The sequence below is a fragment of the Vigna angularis genome, chromosome 1, assembly GCF_016808095.1.
Source record: "Vigna angularis cultivar LongXiaoDou No.4 chromosome 1, ASM1680809v1, whole genome shotgun sequence".
Lineage (NCBI taxonomy): Eukaryota > Viridiplantae > Streptophyta > Magnoliopsida > Fabales > Fabaceae > Vigna > Vigna angularis.
Genome location: NC_068970.1, coordinates 63186988 through 63211108, shown reverse-complemented (window position 1 = coordinate 63211108; position 24121 = coordinate 63186988). Strand labels below are relative to the sequence as shown.

Below are 24121 nucleotides of genomic sequence, written 5' to 3'. Positions count from 1 at the left end.
TTCAATAAATTAAGCACTTGTTACCAATTGTTTGGTTACAAAAGGATTTAAAAGTAGTAGTAAAATTTGTCTTTCAATTTTCATTTTTTAGTGAGCGGTTCTTTAGTAATTTTTTATTTGTTTTAAATAATCATATACTTAATAAAAAGGTTAAAGGAATGAGAAAATAGAAGGTCTCATATTCGGTAAATTGTGTCTTTAATTAGTTTATAATTTGTGTAAACAGGGAGTGGAATTACAGCTAATATGTGATTAGTTAACCATTAATCAGATGACTTTGTTTGGATTAATCAAATCAAATTCGTGATTCACTTATCTATAGAAGCAAGGAACTGCTTAACCTAACAAATTTGATTAATTACAACTGAGAAAGGATGATTCATGAACCAATATTACACTTTAACCCTTTTATTTATTTAGAACCTGATCGTGTGTTCATTAACAATTTAAAACTTTAAGAGCAACGAATGTACTTTATAAGAGTGTAATGTAAACGGAATAAGAGAATAAAGTCTAATGTCAGATAAATGAAGTTAATAATTACAAAGTATCAGAAAAATTATATTATCAATTAAATTAGAACTTTTATTGATTGGATTTAAGGATAATTATTATTATACAGTTAATAAATTTGTTGTAAAGCATGACGTGTTATTCAATGATGGTATAAATTTATTGTATATACAGTTTGTATTTTCTATAAAATTGGTAAACATAGATGGAAATTTGTGATGGTAGATGTTTAACGGAAATGATTGACCAGTCATAATAATGATTAGTCGTCATAATATGTTTCTATGTTTACTTCCAGTTATAAATAAATAAATAAATAAAAATGTTAATATATTTTTATTGAATTTTAAAATTTGTTTTAATGGTCGGTATTTTTAATTTTTTTCAAAAATTGGATTTTTAATTTGTGTTGGTTGGATTATCTATAAATTTGTTAATTACGCTGATTTTGAGAATTTTTGGGTTGAATTTTTTTATGATAGTTGGTAAGATTTTGAGTTTTATTGCTGAGTGAACCATTTTTGATGTATCGTATTACCATAGTTTATTCTCTCACGTGAATGATTGTAAAAGAAAAAAAGAGAAAGAAAAGAATATTAAAAAAAGTTGTTCAAGAAGCAAGAAAAGTAATTTTTAGTTATTTTTAAAAGTTTACTCTTTTATTATTTTTGGATTTTAAACCCCTAAACTCTAAATTTATCTAGGTTTACCTTTATATCATTATAGTAATGTTTGCTTACATTTTCACCAATATGCCATAAAAGAACTTATATAAGATCTTAATATACAATATCTTTCGGTGTACATTTTCCTGTGTGTCTTTGTTGCTCCTGGATGTCTGGGATGCTTGCATTTCTTCAACTGTTGTCCTTCATACTCGCCAAAGGAGGGAGAGGTACCTGCAAAGATACTCCGACGCTCAAGTCAGATATGAGTTATGGAGCTGAAGCTCAGAAGAGAGTAATTGGATACTGCTCTGAAGTATTATTCAGGATCTCTAGAGCATAAAGAGAACGTACCTGGACTTGGGTCCTGTCACTGTATTTATAAAGAATAAAAATAACCACCTTACCTAAAAGTGTGGTTAGTGGCTTTGACTGATATTTTAACTGTCTAAAATATCTAAGATATTTATGTTATTACATAAATATCCTTACTACATAACATGCCCCCCAAGTCCGAGTTAACCGTTGACGTGGTAACTATAGGACTTATGAGTTTGAGGGAGGCTGTCTTTGCTGTAATTAGAGAGCGTGTTCCTGGTGGTTGAATTTGATGGACCAAAAGGAGGCGAAGCCAAACGGCAAAAAGCTGGAACAAGTGAGGCCGAACGTGAGGATACGTATGACCGAGCGGTAGAGGCCGAGTGGCATGCGAGGCCGATCATGAGGACGCTCTTTGACAATTGAATGTTGAGCGTTGAGGCCGAACGACTGACTGAGTGGACGCTCGCTGACAATTGAATGTCGAGCGTTGAAGCCGAACGACTGACTGAGTGGACGTTCGTTGATAATCGAATGTCGAGCGTTGAGGCCGAACGACTGACCGAGTGGGCGCTCGTTGACAATTGAATGTCGAGCTTTGAGGCCGAACGACTGACTGAGTGGACGCTCGCTGACAATTGAATGTCGAGCGTTGAAGCCGAACGACTGACTGAGTGGACGTTCGTTGATAATCGAATGTCGAGCGTTGAGGCCGAACGACTGACCGAGTGGGCGCTCGTTGACAATTGAATGTCGAGCTTTGAGGCCGAACGACTGACTGAGTGGACGCTCGCTGACAATTGAATGTCGAGCGTTGAAGCCGAACGACTGATTGAGTGGACGTTCGTTGATAATCGAATGTCGAGCGTTGAGGCCGAACGACTGACCGAGTGGGCGCTCGTTGACAATTGAATGTCGAGCTTTGAGGCCGAACGACTGACTGAGTGGACGCTCGCTGACAATTGAATGTCGAGCGTTGAAGCCGAACGACTGACTGAGTGGACGTTCGTTGATAATCGAATGTCGAGCGTTGAAGCCGAACGACTGACTGAGTGGACGTTCGTTGATAATCGAATGTCGAGCGTTGAGGCCGAACGACTGACCGAGTGGGCGCTCGTTGACAATTGAATGTCGAGCTTTGAGGCCGAACGACTGACTGAGTGGACGCTCGCTGACAATTGAATGTCGAGCGTTGAAGCCGAACGACTGACTGAGTGGACGCTCGCTGACAATTGAATGTCGAGCGTTGAAGCCGAACGACTGACTGAGTGGACGCTCGCTGACAATTGAATGTCGAGCGTTGAAACCAAATGACGAACGCCTTCGATGTTGAACGACAGATTCTTTGAAAGTAGATGTTCTTGGGCGAACATAAGCTAGGCTATGGGGATGGTCCCCTAAGTTTGATTGTTTGGGTGTTCTGGGGCGAACATCTGCCAGCGAGAGTGTGTCCCTTTGTTCGATGCACCTGGGTGTTCTAGGGCGAACATCGGCCAGCGGGAGTGTATCCCTTTATGCACGTGTTGCTCGATGCAGCTGGGTGTTCTAGGGCGAACATCGGCCAGCGGGAGTGTATCCCTTTATGTACGTGTTGCTCGATGCAGCTGGGTGTTCTAGGGCGAACATCGGCCAGCGGGAGTGTATCCCTTTATGCACGTGTTGCTCGATGCAGCTGGGTGTTCTAGGGCGAACATCGGCCAGCAGGAGTGTATCCCTTTATGCACGTGTTGCTCGATGCAGCTGGGTGTTCTAGGGCGAACATCGGCCAGCGGGAGTGTATCCCTTTATGCATGTGTTGCTCGATGCAGCTGGGTGTTCTAGGGCGAACATCGGCCAGCGGGAGTGTATCCCTTTATGCACGTGTTGCTCGATGCAGCTGGGTGTTCTAGGGCGAACATCGGCCAGCGGGAGTGTATCCCTTTATGCACGTGGGTGTTCTTGGGCGAACATCTGCTGGGTTTAGGAGTGCTTCAGGATGAACGACTCTCAGGTGTTCGCTTTTACGCACAAGGTATGCTTATCTGCACTGTAAGAAATAATATTAAGCATATAGGTGAGACCGTTTGGTCAAGTTTGCAAACCTGGTGGCCGCACGGTCGAGGCCAAAGATGGCCGAACGTTGTTGAGACTGGTGGCCGAATGGTTGAGGTGGCCGAACGTTGAGGCCGATAGAACAAAACGTCACTTGCGTCGTGGAGTGTTCGTAGCCGTGGTGTGTCGAGCGTTCGCATTCAAGGGCGAGGAGAACGGTCTTTTGCTTGAACGCTCGTCCACATTGAGTGTCGAGCGTTCGAACCCAAAGGCGAGGACGAACGGCTGAATGCTTGGTCGCTCGTCCACAGGTATTGTCGAGCGTTCGACTCCTTGAACGTCGAGGCCGAACGTTGGTTGTTGGGCGCTCGCACACACTGATTGTCGAGCGTGCGAGCAGTAACGTCGAGGCATAAAGTCGAGCGTTCGAGCAGGAACGTCGAGGCCGAACGTGGGCTGTTGGGCGCTCGCACACACTGATTGTCGAGCGTGCGAGCAGGAACGTCGACGCCAAACGTTGGCTGTTGGGCGCTCGCACACACTGATTGTCGAGCGTGCGAGCAAGAACGTCGAGGCCGAACGTCGAGCGTGCGAGCAGGAACGTCGAGGCCGAACGTTGGCTGTTGGGCGCTCGCACACACTGATTGTCGAGCGTGCGAGCAGTAACGTCGAGGCAGAACGTCGAGCGCGCGAACGGGAACGTCGTGGCGTCGAATTGCCGAATGGTTGAATTTTGGGGATTAGAATTTGGGTTGAATGACGTGGAGGAAGAACCGAATCACGCGTGGATGGCGCGATTGTTGCGGAAGACGTGGAGAATGGGTCTGCGATCAGTTTGGCAATCTTTTGTGTGGGAACCTTCCGCGCAAAAGGCGAGTTTGCTGATGTGGCTGTGACTGAGTTCAATTTGGGGATTTAGGGTTTTTGATTATTGGGAAATTAGGGATTTCTGGTGTGTGCGAGTGCAGAGAGGCTGCTGGCGGTGGTGCGGTGGCATTGCTCTTCATTTATTGGACGCGCTCATGGAAGATTGATTTAGGTTGCTGTTGCGATCTCCATGGTGATACGAATTGAGTTTCGCGACTCTGGAAGGGAAGTGCGAGTTTGATAATGGCTCCCTAATTTCTGGGTTTTGATTTGGGAGTCTGATTCCTTGGCCGGTGATGAGCCTGACAAATGGCAGTGGCTCTGGCTTGGTGGCATCAGATTCAAAGATGAACAGCGAGGAACAAACCAGAGATTCGAGGTTTGTTCGGTTAAAAACCGAGGGTTTGATGCGGAAGTGGTTTGAGCAATGGAGAAGTGATTTTAGTCGGTGAGGAAGGATCTAATCGGTGGAGAATGGTCGTGAAGCAGAGAGGAATATGTGGTTCGGTGGATTGGGCAGACATGAGGAGTTTGAGATTCTGAAGTAAAGAATCTCTCGAAGGCTTCGTTGATGAGGAGACTTGAAACGTGGCTGATAAAGTTGATGATGCGACGAGAAGAAATGTGTATGCGAGGAATACTGACGCGTGCCAAGTGCTGCTGGATGGAGGAGAGGTGAGTATACGGATGAGCGAGAAACTGATGATGAAGGCGACAGCCCTTCCACGACATTGTTGTATCTTCCAAATAGAAGGAAAGACTGGGATGACGACGTCGAGATTCAAAGAGGCAGTGGAAGAAGTTTCCTCTCATTTGTCCACCATCGTTGAGGGAGGTGAATGATGAATTTAAGCATGTTTTTGTACTGGATCTGACCCACAAAGGGGAGTGATTTCGTTGATGTCTACTGACATCAATGGCTCACGGGGGAAGGAGGAGAGAAACCCGATGGAGGCGTCATTTGATCTGGTAGTGACAGTGATGTCAATGGCTCGAGGAGGGGAATCTTGGTGGCGATGCCGCGATTTGATGGAGTAGCTCTATTCGAAGGAGTGATTCATTGAGGCCGAGGCTCCTCTTGTGGCTTCTTTGGGTTGGCCCTCGGCCCCACGGTGGGCGCCAAAATGTTTCGGTGTACATTTTCCTGTGTGTCTTTGTTGCTCCTGGATGTCTGGGATGCTTGCATTTCTTCAACTGTTGTCCTTCATACTCGCCAAAGGAGGGGGAGGTACCTGCAAAGATACTCCGACGCTCAAGTCAGATATGAGTTATGGAGCTGAAGCTCAGAAGAGAGTAATTGGATACTGCTCTGAAGTATTATTCAGGATCTCTAGAGCATAAAGAGAACGTACCTGGACTTGGGTCCTGTCACTGTATTTATAAAAAATAAAAATAACCACCTTACCTAAAAGTGTGGTTAGTGGCTTTGACTGATATTTTAACTGTCTAAAATATCTAAGATATTTATGTTATTACATAAATATCCTTACTACATAACACAATATAACTTAAAACTTTAATACAATAATAATTTTAAGATTCATTATATTTATATATTATCAATTTTATTCATTTATATGACTTTTAAGTCACATTAAATTCCCATCACATATATTATGCAATTGCAGAAGAAAAATGACAGCAATAAATCAGAATCTTCACTATCGTTTCACTTTTTCCTTCTCATTTTTTCTTGATACTCTAAATTTTGCATTACATCCATCTCCATACATTTTTCATTCCATTTACTATTTCATTACTTTTTTTGCAAACTATGTTATATTACACGATGAGGGTGTGGGACAAGTAAATGGTTGAGAATTTGATAGAAAGTACTGGTTATTCAAACAATAATTAAGGTTGGGCATGGTGTGCGGATCCGACCCGCACCCTCCGAAACCGAATAAGAAAATAACTGACGGGTCGGTTTTGCACGAAAATGAATTAAATTGGATAAACTAGAATGGATAAAACGAGTTTAAATAGTTGGATACGGATTTGGATAAAAATATTCACATATACCCACTCGACCTGAGGATATTATTTAATTTGTTATGAACACTCTCAAGGTACAAACTTTAACTTTTCCTTTCCAACTCATCCTCTTCTTCATATTCTTTCATATACAATCCTCACACTTTCTAAGATCTTCCATAATTTTTGGATATTATTTACTCTTTTCTATTGTCAATAACTTCAATGAATGGCTATTAGAACTCAAGGTGTAACACTAAAAAAAAAAATAAGAAATAGAAAACATATTCAATAATCAAAATGGCTTATATAAATTTTACAATAAAAATAAAAAGCGCAAAATACATACTATGTATAAGTAAAGGAAGAAAAATAACAAACACTCTTTTAAAAATGAAGATGACTAGTTCAATTGATCAAGTAAGAAACTCATTGATATATGAATAATAACAAAACAAAACTTAACATTAACATTTCCTCCTATAAGTTATATAATAGTTATATTTAGTTTATCTCGATGACGGCTACTACTTCAAGCATGTGTTGAGATTCTTTTAGATTGATCAAGATTTAATACTTGATCATTATGTCTGTTACTTGTTTATTAAAATAGAAATAGCTCAATCAAACAATATGGTCATATATCATGTCTATAAGAAACTGAAATCTCATTGTAACATGATTATCAAATAATTAAATGGTGGAATTATTGTCACGTAAGATTTATGTTGCTTCCTTTTCTTTTGACCCAAAATGTTTTAAGATTTCTCGAATCCAAATGCAAACACAAAATGCAATAACAAGCCTCAATAGTAGATAAACTTACCAATGATTATTTTTTTAAGCCCATGAGACACTTTCAATTCCAATCAAAAAGACTGAATCAGAAGTATATTTTTTATTATCTAAGTCTCTAGTATAGTTCTTGTTGGATTCGAGTGTGAAACGAAGAAACAGAAAACCCAAAAAAGGAAGAAGAGAAAAAACACAGAGAAAAATGATATGAATATTTTGAGATTGAATCGATTCTGAAAAACAAAGACAGACTACAATATATAGCCAATTCAAGATGACAGAAATAAAACTAAACGATCGTAAGCAGTAGAGGCCGAACGTAGGCCGAGTACAACAAAGACCGAACAACATAGCCAAGAACAAAACATGAACATACATAACCGAACGCTCACAAGAGAACGTTCGACCACAAACGACCAGAACAAGCCGAACGGTTATCAACAAGAAACCGAACGGTTAAAAGTAATAGAAGAGTCTAACTAACAAATCTCCACCTAGACTCAACTATTACAAGGAAGAACAAAATTACCGTACGGTACACAACTACAGACCGAACGATAAAAAACCAATTCTGGACAACAACTTCAGAAACTTCTCTTTAGCGAGCGGCTTAGTCAGCATATCTGCAGGGTTGTCTTCAGATGCAATTTTGCATATTCGGACATCACCAGATTCCACAATGCTCCTGACAAAATGCAGCTTGACGTCAATATGCTTTGTTCTAGAATGGTATATCTGATGATTGACCAAATGTATGGCGCTCTGACTGTCACAATGAACTCGGACGGTCGTTTGATCAATACCCAATTCCTGAATCAAGCCTTTTAACCACAGTGCCTCCTTTACCCCTTCAGCGAACGCACAATATTAAGCTTTAGTGGTTGAAAGGGCAACAACCGATTGCAATGTAGACCTCCAGCTTACAACAGTACCGAACAGTGTAAACCCATATCCTGACTGGGATTTCCTTGTGTCCATGCACCCAGCAAAATCTGAATCAACAAAACCTTCAATATAACCTCCACCTTGAAAGTTATTCTGGAAGAATAATCCAGTATCAAGAGACCCCCATATGTATCTAAGCATCCACTTCAACGCTTCCCAGTGAATTTGTCCAGGATCAATCATAAACCGACTGAGAACACTTACCCCATGCGCCAGGTCAGGTCTTGTGCAGACCATGCCATACATGATGCTCCCAATCCCATTTGAAAATGGAACAGATTCCATCTTCCTCCTTTCATTTCCGGTCTTTGGTGAGTTTCAAGTGTTGACCGATCGGTGTGCCAGCCGATTTGGATTCAGTCATCCGATACCTTGAAATCACCTTCTGCAAATAACTCTTTTGAGATAAAAACAAGTTTCCCTTCAATTTATCTCTCTTTATGTCAATGCCCAAGATCTGCCTTGCTTCTCCAAGCTCCTTCATTTCGAAAGCACCACCCAACTTTGCTTTCATCTCATGAATCATGCTCTTGTCACTGCTGGCAATCAGAATATCATCCACGTATAAAAGAAGATACAGTACCTCATTGTCACGGTTCAGAGTATACACGCAGTCATCATAATTGCACCGCTTGAAGTTCAGCTTCATCAAAAAATCATCAAATTTCCTATACCATTGTCTTGGACTTTGCGTTAAGTCATAAAGAGACTTCTGTAACAGGCACACTCTATCATCCACAACAAATCCCTCCGGCTGCTTCTGTAACTGGCAATTAGAACCGCAGTCCTCACATCCAACTGTTCTAGATGCAAATTGCGGTGAGTAACTATCGCCATTAAAACTCTGACCGAATAGTGCTTCACGACAGGAGCAAAAATCTCATGATAATCTACACCTTCAATCTGAGTAAAGCCTTTGGCAACAAGTCTTGCTTTGTACCTTGCTTTCTCACCCCCTGGTATAACTTCCTTTTTCTTGAAGATCCATTTTGAACCTGCAACCTTCTTACCCTTTGGTAGATCCACCAATCTCTAGGTGCTATTCTTCCTCAATGCCTCCAGCTCTTCCTCCATAGCACCCTGCCAAAGATGACGGTCGCTGAGCCTTCTTGTAACTTCTCGGTTCACCCGAGCTTTCAAGATCTTCAGCAGCATTCAAGGCGTAGCAAATTATATCTGCCTCTCTAATCTGTTTGGTTGTCTTAGAGATCCTTCTTTCCCTATCTCGGACAAGCTGATAATTCCTCAATACATCACCAGCTCCTCTTGAGTGACTCACATCACCAGATATACCATCTGTTTCATCACCAAGATCTGTTTGCATTTCACCCGTTCGATTCTCCTCTAATGACCGAACGTTTTCATCTTGTCCTTCACCCGTTCGGTCTTCCTCAGTCAATGACCGAACGACCTCATCAGTACTATGCTCCACCTCAACGAGCGTCTTCTTCTCGCATCCAGGATTTTCAGCATGCATTGCGATTCTCGTTTCGTCAAAAACGACATCCCTACCAATGATCAACTTGGACGATTTAGTATCTAACCTCCACAACCTGTATCCCTTAACTCCTTCAGCATATCCAAGGAATACACTTCTCACCGCTCGGGCATCCAGCTTATCTCCTTTGACATGAGCGAACGCCAATGAAATGAACACCCTCAAGTGTGAGTAATCAGCCGGTTGTCCACTCCAAACCTTCATAGGTGTTTTATAGTTGAGAGCCGAAGACAGAATCCTATTAATCAGGTATACGACTATATTGGCAACCTCTCCCCATAAAGCCTTTGACAACCTTGATCCAAGCAGCATGCACCGAACCCTCTCCAGAATTATTTTGTTCATCCTTTCAGCCAACCCATTCTGTTGAGGAGTTCCCACCACAGTGTTGTGCCTCCTGATCCCTTTAACCTTGCAGAACTCATTAAATTCCTCTGAAACGAACTCTAGACCATTGTCAGTTCTCAGACATTTTAGCCTATACCCCAATTGGTTCTGGTACGTGTATGCCACTCCTTGAATCTCTGAAAAGTTTCAGATTTATTCTTCAGAACGTAAATCCACACTCTTCTTGAAAAAGCATCAATTATGCTCAGGAAATACGCTCCTCCACCATGAGTCTGAGTTCTTGCATGCCCCCACAAGTCAGCATGGGCGTACTCAAATGATTGTTCGGTTAAGTGCTTTCCTTGACCGAACGGTATCTTGTGTGATTTCCCCAAGATGCAAAGATCACATAAATCCAACTTCTACAGTTTATCACCCAGAAGTAAGCCTTGCTTTTCCAATTCTTCAAGACTCTTCTCACTGATATGACTCATCCACTTGCTATTGAGACATGACCAATGACTATGGATCCCTCCAGAATGTACAGGCCATTCTTGCTTCTGCCTTTGACAACCACCGAATTTCAAGAACACACCCTCATCACTCCATCCTCGACGTTTGTGGTGTAACCTCCAAGATCAAAGGAACTTATTGAAATTAAGTTTATCTTCAATTCAGGCACATACCTCACATCCTGCAGTACCATCTCTCGGTTATCAAACATCTTCAGTCTTACCGACCACACTCCTTGCACTCGGCAAGCCTTGTTATTTCCCAACAACACATTTCCATGCTCCTTTTGATCCAGATTCTCAAAGAACTCCTTCACCGGGCACATGTGATAGCTGCAGCCAGAATCCATGACCCAGCTCCTTTGAGAATTTTCAGACGAAGCCACCAGAACACCAGCAGATTCATATCCTTCAGAAGCCTCTGCCACATCAGCAGTTTCCTGTGGCCGAACGGTTTTTCCCTTCTCTGGACAATACTTCTTGATATATCCCATCTTCTGACACTTGAAACATCTCACCTGTTTCACACCTTTTGGCTTCGACTTCTTCCCATTTCCAACCTGCTTCTTCCATTTCCCTTTCACCGAAATCAGCCCAGATGCCACCTCCTCGGTTGCCTTCGAATCTTGGAGCTTTTGAAACTCCTTGGTTCGAATTGACGTCACAACCTCCTCTAGAGTAATCACCTGATCTTTACCATAGAGCAAGGCATTCCTGAAATGCTCAAAGGTTCTTGGAAACACATTTAGAAGAATAACAACTTTATCTTTATCTTTCAACCTCACGTCAATATTTTCCAGATCATCAACAATCTTGCTGAATTCTGCAAGCTTCTCCTCTATGGTTCTTGATTCTGTCATCTTGAACGAATAGAGTTGTTGCTTCAAACACAACCTATGAGACAACAATCTCGTCATGTACAGAGATTCCAACTTTGCCCAAATTCCAGTCGCAATCTGCTTCTTTGCAACCTCTCTCAGTGCCTTATCACCTAGACACAATATAATTGCGCTTCTTGCTTTATCAACCATTCTTTTCTTCTCTTCTTGCGACATCGCAACACCCATGTTCAACTCACCCTTCAACGCTTCATCGCATCCATGCTGTATCAAGATAGCCTCCATCTTGATCTTCCACAGCCCGAAATCATTAGAACCATTGAACTTCTCAATATCGAACTTGGTTGCCATCGCTTCTTGAGTTTCTTGATTCACTAGCCCCACGGTGGGCGCCAATTGTTGGATTTGAGTGTGAAACGAATAAACAAAAAACCCAGAAAAGGAAGAAGAGAAAAAACACAGAGAGAAAAATGATCTGAATATTTCGAGATTGAATCGATTCTGAAAAACAAAGACAGGCTACAATATATAGCCAATTCAAGATGATAGAAATAAAACTAAACGATCGTAAGCAGTAGAGGCCGAACGTACGCCGAGTACAGCAAAGACCGAACAACACAACCAAGAACAAAAAACGAACGTACATAACCGAACGCTCACAAGAAAACGTTCGACTACAAACGACCAGAACAAGTCGAACGGTTATCAACAAGAAACCGAACGGTTAAAAGTAATAGAAGAGTCTGACTAACCGTTATTTTCATTGATGTGTTGATCTAAATCCAACCTAACCCGAGAGTCCTAACAACAATAATATGTAGTAAAGGTTATTAATTAAAGTAGCATGAAAAATTATTAACGTTTAAAAAAGGCATGGCAACATTTGGCAAAGAGTTGAGAGAGATGGAAGGTGTGTGTCGTGTGAGGATTCGATGATGCAACATTATAATTTGAAAAGGAGAATGATAAGCGGTGAGGGGTATAGTGGTAATTGGAGTGGAAAGGAATCTGTGTACCTTGGGAGAGGTCCTTGTCTAGGAGTGTTTCCCAGCTAGCCCAACCCAAGACTCGTGGAAGCCACCAATATTCAATCATTCAGTGAAGTGGAAGAAGAAGAAGTGTGTGGATGTAACAACCATGGAGCCTTCAATTCCACACACGCCCACGTGTTCACCCAAACAGACCCTCCTCTTTCACACGTACCCACAAGAATCAATCCCAAAGCAGATACCTCCTACTCCCAAATTCTTTCAAACACAATTTTAAAGCTCTTTCATCATGGACACTTTCTTCTTCCTTTTTCATTTTTTTAATTTTCTATTCTTAAAATTATATTTCTTTTAGTACGGACTTTTACCACCTGTTTCCTATAATTGAATTTCAAGTACCCCAGTACAGTGACAGGGATTCATCATCAGTGCTGTCCCTGCATTGCTTCTCACGCAATGTTACTTAGGAATGTTACAAACTTGGTCTATCAACACATTTAACTCATTCATTCATGGTGTATTCGGTAGGAATGGAATAAGAAACTAGAGTCAAAGTACAAAAGGTAAAACCCTATATCTATACTTTACACAGGAGAAGTAGGTGAGAAGGAAAAAAATATATCATTGTATCCTCAAAATAAATATAAATTCTCTTTCTTCTCTATTTTATTAAAAAAAAATATCCAACACTCTTTATAATTTTATTATATTTATCATTTATTTATATTTTTCATCCGATTTTGTTTTTATTTTCCTCAACTGAAAACACATGGATTTTAATGAATCAATCAGATTAACTTTCAACTTTTGTTATAAAAATTTTAATGTAGTCTCAAAATAATGCTAGTGTTACCTTGAAAAGGCATTGTAGTTCTAGATGATTGATTCTTCCAGTTGGCATTTGTCTAATCTCTTTCTACCTTGCTCAAGAAATTAGAAATCACCACGCGTTGTTGGTGTTTGGTTGAAGTCCACACCGCGATGGCTTGAATTTCAGAAGAGTGAACACCTGGAAGTATAGTAATAGACTTGTAGCCTAGAACGACCAATTCCTCTGTCGCAGTCAAGTCCTATAAAAAAATTACCCTTCCAAATTTTCTTGTACTTTTTTTAAAAAGATACTCATTCATTAATGCAAAGGGAAAATTGAAGAAAAAAAATCATGATTTTCTCATTGAAGTTCAATTAACTCGCACGTCAAATTTTACCAAACGAGTAGGTCCCCAAAGTAAGCCTTGATGCCACCTGGCGTTACTCTAATTAAAGACAGAGTACCGTTGCTTACGTACATAGGTTCCTCACACGTCACACACGCAAGGGAGCAATCCAGTGCAGGGAGGTCTGCGTGGTACTTTGAAAAGGGTTTTATCACGATTCGTAGGATGAGCAGAGAGAACAGGATGAAAGCGGGTGCAGGGTTGCGTGAAGCAGAGGATTAGAAAGATGCGTGATAAGGAAAAGAAACGTGTGGAAGGAAGATCAATGGAGGGACAGGTGGAGACACACCATAAGGCAGGTGAGTACGACTACAATTTACAAACAGTTGGTGTCTCTCTCCCTTTTCCTTTCTTTCTTTTCTTTCCCCACTCACAATTCACAATAGATGCGTGCGCCATCAACAAAACTTACAATTTCTTCACACGTGTCACTTTCTCGTCTCTCCTTTCACCTCCTTTTATCACCTCTTCGCTTCCTTTTCTTCCCGTTCCCTCTCTCAATTACGACACCGTTGAGCTATGGAGGAGGACGACCTACTCGAACGACTCGACTTGGAGTTCGCGTCCACCAGTTCTGGCTCCGTCATTTCCTCCACACTCAGAACCGAAGATTTCCGGAACCTCAACAGCTCCGGCGACATTTCCTCCATCAGTAGTGGCTCCGGCGAGATTCCTCCTTCCGCAGTCACCGAGGCGGTACTCTCGCCGCCTCCGCTGCATCGCGCGGGGCTCAGTGACTGCGAGACACCGGCGGTGAGGGAGAAGTGCATCGGAAGGAGTAACAAGGGAGTGAGTTGGGGTCACACTTCAGTGATTGGAAGAAGGAAAGAGATGGAGGACGCTGTGGCAGTTATTCCCGGATTCATGTCTCGCACGTGCGATCACTTCGGCGGTTGTACCGCTCCCGGCTCCAGATCCTCCGGCGAGATCTCTCCCGTTCATTTCTTCGGCGTTTACGACGGCCATGGTGGCTCACAGGTTCGGTACACCTTCTTCTTCTTCGCCTTCGTCCATTTTCTAATAATTATTTATTTTTTGCAAAATTTATGTTTTCATTTATATATATATATATATATATATATGTATGTATATATATATATATATTTTTTTTTTTTTTAAGTTTGAAAGAGTTTTTGGTGGTTGTGGTGACTGCGCAGGGAGGGAGTGTGGCGTTCTGATTAATATTTACTTATTATCTTTTTCAATTGTAATTTATCTGGTTGATTATTATCTATGTTTATTTTACTACTATTATTTTCTGTAAATAAATAAAAAATGATATCGGAATTATTGTGCTCGCTAAGTTTAAACTGGGAATGTGGTTGGTGGGTGTGTTGCTCAGAAAGGCCACGTGTTGTAGGTTCATAGGCAGAGTGGTCCTTACAAAGAGAGATAAATTCACGGTGCTTTTCATTCTGCTGTGACACGTGTAAATGCGATCGTGCATAATAGGGGCGTGGGCCTTTTCTTTTCTAGGATGGATACTTGTACTAATTGGGAATGGGGATTGATTTGTGTGACTGAGATCTGACGTGGTTTCTATCACAGACAAATCATCATCTTGTGGCAAGACGAAAGGTTTCAGAGATGAGTCTAGCTCGAAGAAAAACAGCTCGATTTGAAATAAATCAGAAATTCTTCTCAAGCTTGATTTTATTTTATTGTGTTTATGACTTTTTCATTAACACTACAAAAACTTGAATCAATTTATAAAAGTTTTTATATTATGTTAGTTTATGATTTTTTTCATCTTTTGTTGTTTTTATAAATACTTTTGGAGCAGTTTATTTATACAGATTCAATTTTGCCAACTAATAAGAAATTATTTTTGTATAATTCTTAAGATAATTATTATAAAAGTCACGATTTATAATTAGGTGATGACATTTTTTTGTGCATAATATTATTTATGTATATTATTTATTTAATCTAACAGAATATATTGACAATACTTAATTATGTTTTTTACCCACCTTTATTTCAAAGATTGTATTTAAAAATTCTTTCTTGATACAATTATACGTTGATTATTTATTTATTTCCTGTGAAAAGAAATATAATGATTAGGACGTGCTACTGTTGGGTGGCCACCTGGATAGAAGGATGAGCTTTTTGTCTAAAGAAAAGGTGTATTGTTCATGTGTGACGAAGTGGGACCTATACTAATTATGCTCCTTTGCACTACTTTTGGCATGTTATATTGTGGGGCCGACCGATGATGGCTTTGGTTAGTCTGTTTCATTCTAGAAAAAGTTTCCTATGTTTTTTGAATACCAATTTTTAATACATTATAATAAATTGCATAGCATTGCTCATCTCTATGTCATAGATTAAATCTCAACTGTTACAGACATTATTCTTTGAATATATAAAACAAATTTCCCTGTATATCGGGTACCGAACAACACCTATAGTTTATGTGGAACTCTCTCTCGTACAAAGATTATGCTCTACACACTCCACAACAGATAAGATTCATGCCTTGTTTAACAATTTTGATTTTAAATTTTAGGATTCTTTTTCAGCAGGATATTGTTATTTCAGCAGTACTTTTAGTGATGTTTAGTTACATAAGTAGAAACCAATCATTGTAACTGGGGTTTAAGAATGGCCTTTAAATATGCAAGTGGAGTGAAAATGGCGTAGACAGAAGGTATGAAAAAAATATCACCCTTCTAGATAAACCTTGGAAGTTTGGTTTCCCATTTGTTTATCCATCTATTTCATCCCTCGGACAAAACGAAATTTGTATCTACAATTCAGACGTCGAAAATGTCTGGGTCCCGAACTTTTTTAGTAAGGATACCTGGCGAATTTCCACTGTTTCATTAGAGCTTTAAGTAACTATTGAACTATCAGCAATTTGTCATTTTACTGTACCCATTTTATCCCTTTCCAATTCTGAGTGGCGGAAAGCCTCTTCCCGAGTTTCATTCTTTGTTATTCTGCGCGATAGCTATATCTTTGATTTGCATTTGAAGTGTATGTGCAACAGAATTTCTAGGTGAGTTGTGTGGGAAAAAAATGTGGAGCGCATAATATACCGTTGGTGCAAGAGTTTAATTCACCAGAAAATGAGAAAAACATTTAGTGGTAGTCTCGCCGTTCTTGTTCTCGTACATTTAAGCAAAAATAGTTCTATGGATGAATGAAGTTCTCATGAAAATGCCTGATTAGACTCGGTATTTGTTACAGGATGATTAAATGAGAGTTTTTATTTTATTTATATTTTTGTATCAGCAAAAAAACGAGTCTATTTTATTTTTCTTATTGAACAGCTTACCATGTAGATTGGGTGAATATTTTGCATTGTATAAAATTCATGATATTAATTATGACATTGATACCTATTATTTTGGCGTATTAAATTGAGTATATTTCCTTGACTACAACTATCTATTTCAGAATTATGATATCAAAGATGGATTAAGAAGGGCAACTGAATCTGAACGTCCTTCTCCTTGTACAAGGGAGGAGAAATACCTGTCCAAACTGCGAAGCCTGGAGCTCATTGTAGATGGATAATATTTTAGTGTTAAAACTCGTCGAAAATTTCCCCTTGATGGCTATTGTTTCTTTTTTTTTTTATCTAAACTGTACCGATCTTTGATTCTAGTCATATGCATTCGCCCAATGTATCTGGCCATCCTGATGAAGTTAATACGATAAGATCCATTCAAGAAATATTTGTCAGTCCTTAAAAGAAGACTCCACACAATTTGTTGAAGTCGTCACCTTGTTTCCCTTCTTGACTTTAATCAACTAATTACTCTACAACTAACATTAAAATTTGGTGTTTTAAATAAGGATAAACTTTGAGTGTTGTCATAAATTTTTCAAAAAGAAATAGATTATCTAATTTTACTTTTATTGATTCGTGTGATTTGGTTAAATAAACACCATATAAACAGGATGGAGTACATCATGAAATTTTTACCATTCTCCTAACTGTTGTGGTAATTTAATACTCCTAGGTGGCTAAGTTCTGTGCTAAGCGGATGCACGATGTTATAGCAGAGGAGTGGAACCGAGAAATGGCAGGTGGGGCTGAGTGGCAGAGAAGATGGGAAACCGTATTTGCTAACAGTTTTGAGAGGACTGACAATGAAATCCTATCGGACGAAGTTGCACCTGAAATGGTAGGATCTACTGCATCTGTGGTGGTTCTAACTGGTTGCCAAATTATTGCATCCAACTGCGGCGACTCAAGGGTAGTTCTTTGCCGCAGGACACAAACTATCCCCTTGTCAGTGGATCAAAAGGTCAGGTCTAGTCATAACCCACTTATCTTGATAATATAACTCCGATCATGTGATCATGCGTTCCGTTTTAGGTTTCTTGAATGGAAAATTATATGTACTTCCAGTTTATTAAAGTAGGCCGGATATTTTTCTCTGTCGTTCTTTAGTTTCCATGTGTATGTAAAGACCATAAATTTATTGACAACAATTACAATAATAAAAAAGATAAAAGCACTGACCTCTGCTGCTTTTGAAATTCTTAATAATTCGGGAGAAGGGAATAAAAAAGAGAAAACTCGCCCATGCAGTCATGTACTCAACGAAATCAGGGTCGGATGTAAGGAGGGTAACTCTAAAAAAAAACTTCAAAAATTGTATAGTTTGATTTTATTTATATAACTTTATAACATTATAATTTATTGATTTAGTTATGTTAGTGAAGGTAACTTTTACTCCCCTATGCTTATATCATTAACGGAATTGAGATACCATTGTCCTTGTTTGTACAGCCGGATAGACAAGATGAACTCTTGAGAATTGAAGGAGAAGGAGGAAAAGTCATAAACTGGAATGGAGCTAGGGTGTTTGGTGTTCTTGCCATGTCCAGGGCCATAGGTACCTTGATTTATCTTCATACCCAATCTTAGGTTAAGAATTTGCGAAAGTTTTTCTTCTTTCTGAACCATTAATAAAGGGACAAAGTTATTATGTCTCTGCTATGGAAAAATAAAAAATGCAAACGGCTATAACTGTCTAGTATTTTGATTTTAATCGTCTAGTAATTAGGGATTATTGTAATTATCTATACTCCTGTAAGAGGGTCATTTTCTTGCTGGTGTCACTATAAATAAGTTACTCAAAGAAACAAAACAAAATGCGCAGACACCGAAGCTTATTGCATTAGTTTCGATAACGAGACAGTGGGAGAATGCAGGTTAAGATAAGGAATCTGAGTTTGAGTTAAAAACCTTCCTCTGTTTTGATACTTGAAAATGAGTCCGAGGATGAGTGTCGTGACTCGTGAGATAACACAGTAAGAGGACGAAGTTGCTAAGTAATGAGAGGGGGAAAATTTATCCATGCAGAAGGAAATAAAAGCCATGTAAACCGTAAGTTATAGATGAACACAAAGAGAGGTGCTTGTGTGATAGAATTAAATGAGTTAGGTGTCAACTTTATGCTATGTTTGAGTGTAATTTTTCCAAGTTTGTTTGCTTCCTTTTCTTAAAAATTGGTCAAACACTTTTTTTTTTAAAGTTCTTAAAATTTTGGCAGCTTAACTTTTATAGAGTAATTGAAAAATAAGTTTTTTATTTTTTTTTAAAGATAGGAGAAAGATTTTTTTTTTTTGTTTTAAAGTAATTGATTTCTCGTCTCTGTCTAAATTATCTTGTTCTCTCGCTTCACATGGACTGTGTCTCTTTTCTTTCTTCTTTTGTAGGGTGGTAATAGACAAACACTCTATATCCTAATAAACTTCTATCCAAAAATCTATCATATCATATTTTTATTTTAAAATATAAAATAATTTAAAAGGAATCAACTACAAAGTTAAAAAATATTATTTTTTATTAGGTATATTATTGAGGTAGTAAAACTTTTGGGTGTTATGTAAAAATTTCCTTTTTCTTTTATTTCTCTCATTAGTCTCTCAAATTTTTTGGGTTGTCTCTTTTAATTAAAAGAAATAAAAACTGACTAACATTTTCTATTTTAATTTTAAAGTTCTTATTTTGAGGTTTAATCATAAATTAACCTTAATAAAATATTCCTACAATAACTTACTAAGAGTGAATTTGATCAATGATCGATACACACACTTTAAATGTTTGTGGAACTTGATTTTTCATCATTCACATACCTTCCTAGAAATATTAGGTACCACTAAGGGACATTTTGAATGTTGAGCAAACGTTTAAAAGTCCAACATCCATAATTTGGTTTCTTCGTCTTCTATTCATATATGGAAGGATATTCTACATTGTTTATTTGCTAATCAAACTTACGAAGGATTTCCAAACCTTCACTGCTCATGTTATGTTATCAATTTTGTCACAATTTCTTGGTTGTATCTTAAGCAACATTTGTTTTTCTCTTGAATAACTTTTCTTGCAAAATAAACGAGGACCGGACAACAGGCATGCTTCATCTGTTAAATTTACACATACTAACATTGAATTGATTTATCATTCCAATTATGCCTAACTTAGGTGCTTAAACAAGGGTTAGAGACATATCAAAAGTTTGTGATGTGGTTTTCCATCTTTACCATACCAAAAAGGCTTTACCTTCGATGAAAAAAGTCTACCATGAGGGATAATATGGAAGAATGCTATTAAATTAAATATCCAAATGCAACATTTACATAATATTTTCCTCTTTAATTAGAAATACAATTCCTATCGTTTGAATCCATTATCATTTTATTATTGTCTTCCCTCTTCTTCAATTTAATCAAATCAAGGTAGATTATTCCCGCCTCTGGCTTCTTGTGGCTTGAACTCCATAAGAATACAACTTAACCTTTTGGTGTGACGCTTGAATTTTTCTCCACCACCATTCATACACGTTGGTTCAAGTTTTATATGCTTGATCAAATTTCTCTGCATATATTTCTGTTCTGATTATAGCAACATTTTATGATTTAGAAGAGAAAAAATTCTTGCATTATAGATGGTCCTTTCACAGAGGAGGATCTCTCAATTATCAACAATAATATATTATAGTATTTCTCAACTCCCTTGAATTATGGTATAAATAAGTTTCACTAATTTGAAAAACTCCCTATAACTTTTGGTATATTACTTAGGAAGTAATTTTATAGAAATTATTCTTACGAAAAGTAAATGTAGTTTTGGAAGTTAGACACCAAGAAGCTTGCCTGCAGTGAATAGCTAACCATTATTATCACTTTCTTGAATGGGACAAATTCTAGCTATACTGCAATTTGTTAGTCTGAAATTATTTTCACAATTCCTGAGCAGTTGGGACTTGGAAATTTTGTTAATAGAATGAATTGAGTCGTCATTATGTTTGACTTTTGGATAGAGAAAAAGTCCGGCAATCCTACTTAAGTTTTGTTAAGTTCTGGCTGAATTTTGTCAAACTTTTGCTTTAAATTTTATAGTTTACACTTTTAGGTTTTTTGACACCAGCATGAGCAGTTAAAAGATGTTAAGAAGAGATATATTGACTTAGGGGATAGAATTTAAGAGAAAGATATAGCCAGAGGAGTGACAAAACCCTATTATTGTTAGTTGCTAAAAATGAGAGTGAGTTGGAGGTAAGGCTAGGTAGAGGGGCTAAGTTGGACCTCACAAAGGTAGTTTTATATCTAAGGGTTAACCATTTGTTTCCTCAACTTTAACTAAAAAGTAGAATTAGTCTCTCTTTTTTTCTAATTTTGATTTAATTTAGTATTTTAATTTTAAAAATATATGAATTGAGTTCTTTTAAATAAATTTTATTAAATTTATTTGATATTCAAGTGTATTTCAAATATTATTTTGGTGTAAATAATTTTAATGTTATTATAAAATTTGAATATTAAATAATTTAATAAAACTTAGTTAAAAAAACTAAATTAGATCAAAATTTCAAAAAAAAATTAATTTAAACTTTTAATGAAAATTAAGAGATTAAAAACATATTTAATTAAGTTTATAGGATATATATATATATATATATATATATATATATATATATATATATATGAATATGAATATGAATATGATATGATAAAACAATAGAAATTTGCAAATATATATTTATATTCAAGACTCTTAATAATTTTGTTCTATTGACTTAATATTTTTTACTTTTCTTTATGTAATTTGTTATTTGATTTTTTTTTATCAATGGAATGACTCATCTCTTTCATCTTAAATCTTTTTTTATTTTTTGGTAAACTCATTATTATAAAAAAAATGTAAATTGACGAATAAATTAAAAAAGATTATAAAAAAAAGAATAAGTTAATTGGTAAACAGGAGACAAGATGATAAAAATAAAAGACATGATACTTAAAAGAAAATATTTTAACTATACAATAAAACAACTTTCTTAACAAAAATTTAATTAAAAATTCTAACGTAGACGGATCCAGAAAAATAAGTCTTTTTCTAATTTCACATTTTAATTTGTTAAGTAGCTCCCTTCCACCCTTAATTTGGTATATAAATTTAGGAAAAAGTTTTTTTAACAACTTTTTACAACCGTATACATTCCAGTTTGTTTGTGATTGATCCATTTCAAATATATATACTAATAAAATAGTGACACATAATCTATTCTCAAAATATTATTAAAAGAATTTTTTAATATATCATACTCCATAAATTTACATAAACATTTTTATTAAGTGATCCTTGTTTTCTTGAAAGGAAAATGTTCTTTTAACAATTTTTTTTATAAATAACACTTATATGATAGCTTGTGATTAGTCCATTTCAAATATACATACCAATAAAATAGTGAGACATAATCTAGTGTAAAAAAAATTATTATCATATAGTTCTTCTTGAAATTTTGTTATCATATCATACTTCTTCTTGAAATGCTGTTATTCTTCTTCGTTCTTTTATATCCTCCCTCTTTCATAAACATGGTTCCTTGTTTCAATACCTTTATTCGTTGAACACCTTTTTCTTCCGGGTAAGTTGTCATTGTCCATTTTTTTCTCCAGACCTTATCTTACCTTCCATAAATTACATTATAGAAATATGTATCTATCTATTCTAAAAAATTATTATGGATTTTGGCTTATAGTTTTATAAATTACTTTGAATAGGTATATATTTTCCAAAAAGTTACTTTCGATGTAAATAAAATTATGATATTTTTTACAGAGAATAAAAGAGAGAGGAGAAAATAGATGTAAAGAGTTTACCAAATAAGGAGATGTGATGCACGTATTTAAAGAATAATCAGGATAAGAGTACAGGGATCAAAAGAACAATGAAGGCGAAGAGTGCAAAAATAAGGTTTAAAGTGTAATGAGGATGATACAAAAATAGGGTTTTATTATTTTTATACAGAAGATATCTTGGTAATAAAAAATAACAAGGGGAAGAGAAGGTTAAATAGCAAAAGGCAAAAAAGTTGTAGGCATACGAGCCTACAGTTTTTTCTAGTCCTAATCTGCATGAAGCATGATTCCTTATAGGGGCCAAGATGTAAGTAAACCCAAGTCTAGATGGGTCGCTTTGGTTTAAGTTGTATTCTCACAGTCCTAGAGAGTTACAAGATCGACCTATTTATCTACTTCATCTTACAAACCTATTTTTCTTCTAATCTAATAATAATGTACGGTTATTTTCTCTTTCGATATTACTAAAAATCCCAGAGTACGTAGAAATTTCTAGTTGATGGTTCTCCAGAAATTTTAGCAGAAGCTATTTAACTGTTCAGTTAATTCAAGAAAAGTTTTCAGCAATAAGATTCAGATCATCTGGAAGAAAGGTATTGTGTTTGTGGTATGTATAGCACCGGATTTTCAAGGCTGCATGTTTTTAACAGCATCTAGTGCAAAATTTGGGTTTGTTCTTTTCTTTTGGGGCTATTCAGTTACAGAAACTATATGGACAGTCTTCCAAATTGAGCTAGTATTTGGACATCTTGAAAACAAGTCTATGACTTGTCCTGTATCTGACCTGCTTAACGATGATGTTTCAGGTGATCGGTATTTGAGACCATGGATTATTCCCGTGCCTGAGATAACTTTCACAGCTAGGACAGACGAGGATGAGTGCTTAATTTTGGCAAGCGACGGACTCTGGGATGTAATGAGCAATGAAGAGGTTGGAGAAGTGGCACGCCACATTCTTAGAAGACGACGCAGATCCTTGTCAGTGGAGGAACCGTCTCCTGCACAAGCTGTTGCCGACAGCCTGACTGAAATTGCATATGGTAGAAATAGTAAAGATAACATTTCAATCATAGTTGTTGATCTGAAATCCAAGAGAAAACGTCAGCAAAGGCCTGCTTTAATTTCCTAAGAATCTGATTCTCTTCAATCTTGAGAAGGACAAAGACGGTAATGAAGTTGTAGAGTTGATCTATAAACAAACCTTTTTTTTCTATTTTTCATATGACCTCCTTGGTACTTGGTATCACTTCACCTTGTGTCTTTCTCCTAACCTGCTGTACAGAGTTGATTGGGAAAAAAGAATCTGCTTCATGACGGGTCACAACTAGCAGGGCTGGCTTGTTCTAATGAAGTATATAGATCAGTACTATTTTTCCTTTTCCATTTGCTCCTGATTCCTGAACGATTATGTGGATAACAGAATGAAAAGCCATCAATTGTATTGTTTGAATTTCTTTTAGTGAAAGAAATGGAATAAAATATGGTGAACTTTATTCCATTTCATTGCATTCAATATTCTCACC

The 24121-nt window shown here is 37.5% G+C and overlaps 1 protein-coding gene across 2 annotated transcripts; it reads left to right on the top strand.

Moving 5' to 3' along the window:
• Nucleotides 1-13656: 13656 nt before the first annotated feature.
• On the top strand, nt 13657-24057 carry LOC108347481 (probable protein phosphatase 2C 6). 2 transcript variants are annotated; one of them, XM_017586752.2, is made up of 5 exons: nt 13657-14468; nt 17465-17752; nt 18241-18346; nt 23405-23765; nt 23881-24057. In XM_017586752.2, exons 1-4 carry the CDS (start codon nt 14010-14012, stop codon nt 23725-23727), a joined length of 1176 nt encoding a protein of 391 aa, XP_017442241.1. In that variant the 5' UTR covers nt 13657-14009; the 3' UTR covers nt 23728-23765; nt 23881-24057. The 2 variants fall into 2 exon arrangements, with proteins under 2 accessions (XP_017442241.1, XP_017442239.1); XM_017586750.2 differs by having other exon boundaries at nt 13661-14468; nt 23405-24057.
• Nucleotides 24058-24121: the final 64 nt, after the last annotated feature.

Excerpts from the sequence above, each read along its gene's own strand:
- LOC108347481 (XM_017586752.2), top strand. The coding sequence starts at position 14,010 with ATGGAGGAGGACGACCTACTCGAACGACTCGACTTGGAGTTCGCGTCC. Across the intron at positions 14,469-17,464 it reads ACGGCCATGGTGGCTCACAG|GTGGCTAAGTTCTGTGCTAA; the intron begins GTTCGGTACACC and ends TAATACTCCTAG. Across the intron at positions 18,347-23,404 it reads TGCCATGTCCAGGGCCATAG|GTGATCGGTATTTGAGACCA; the intron begins GTACCTTGATTT and ends ATGATGTTTCAG.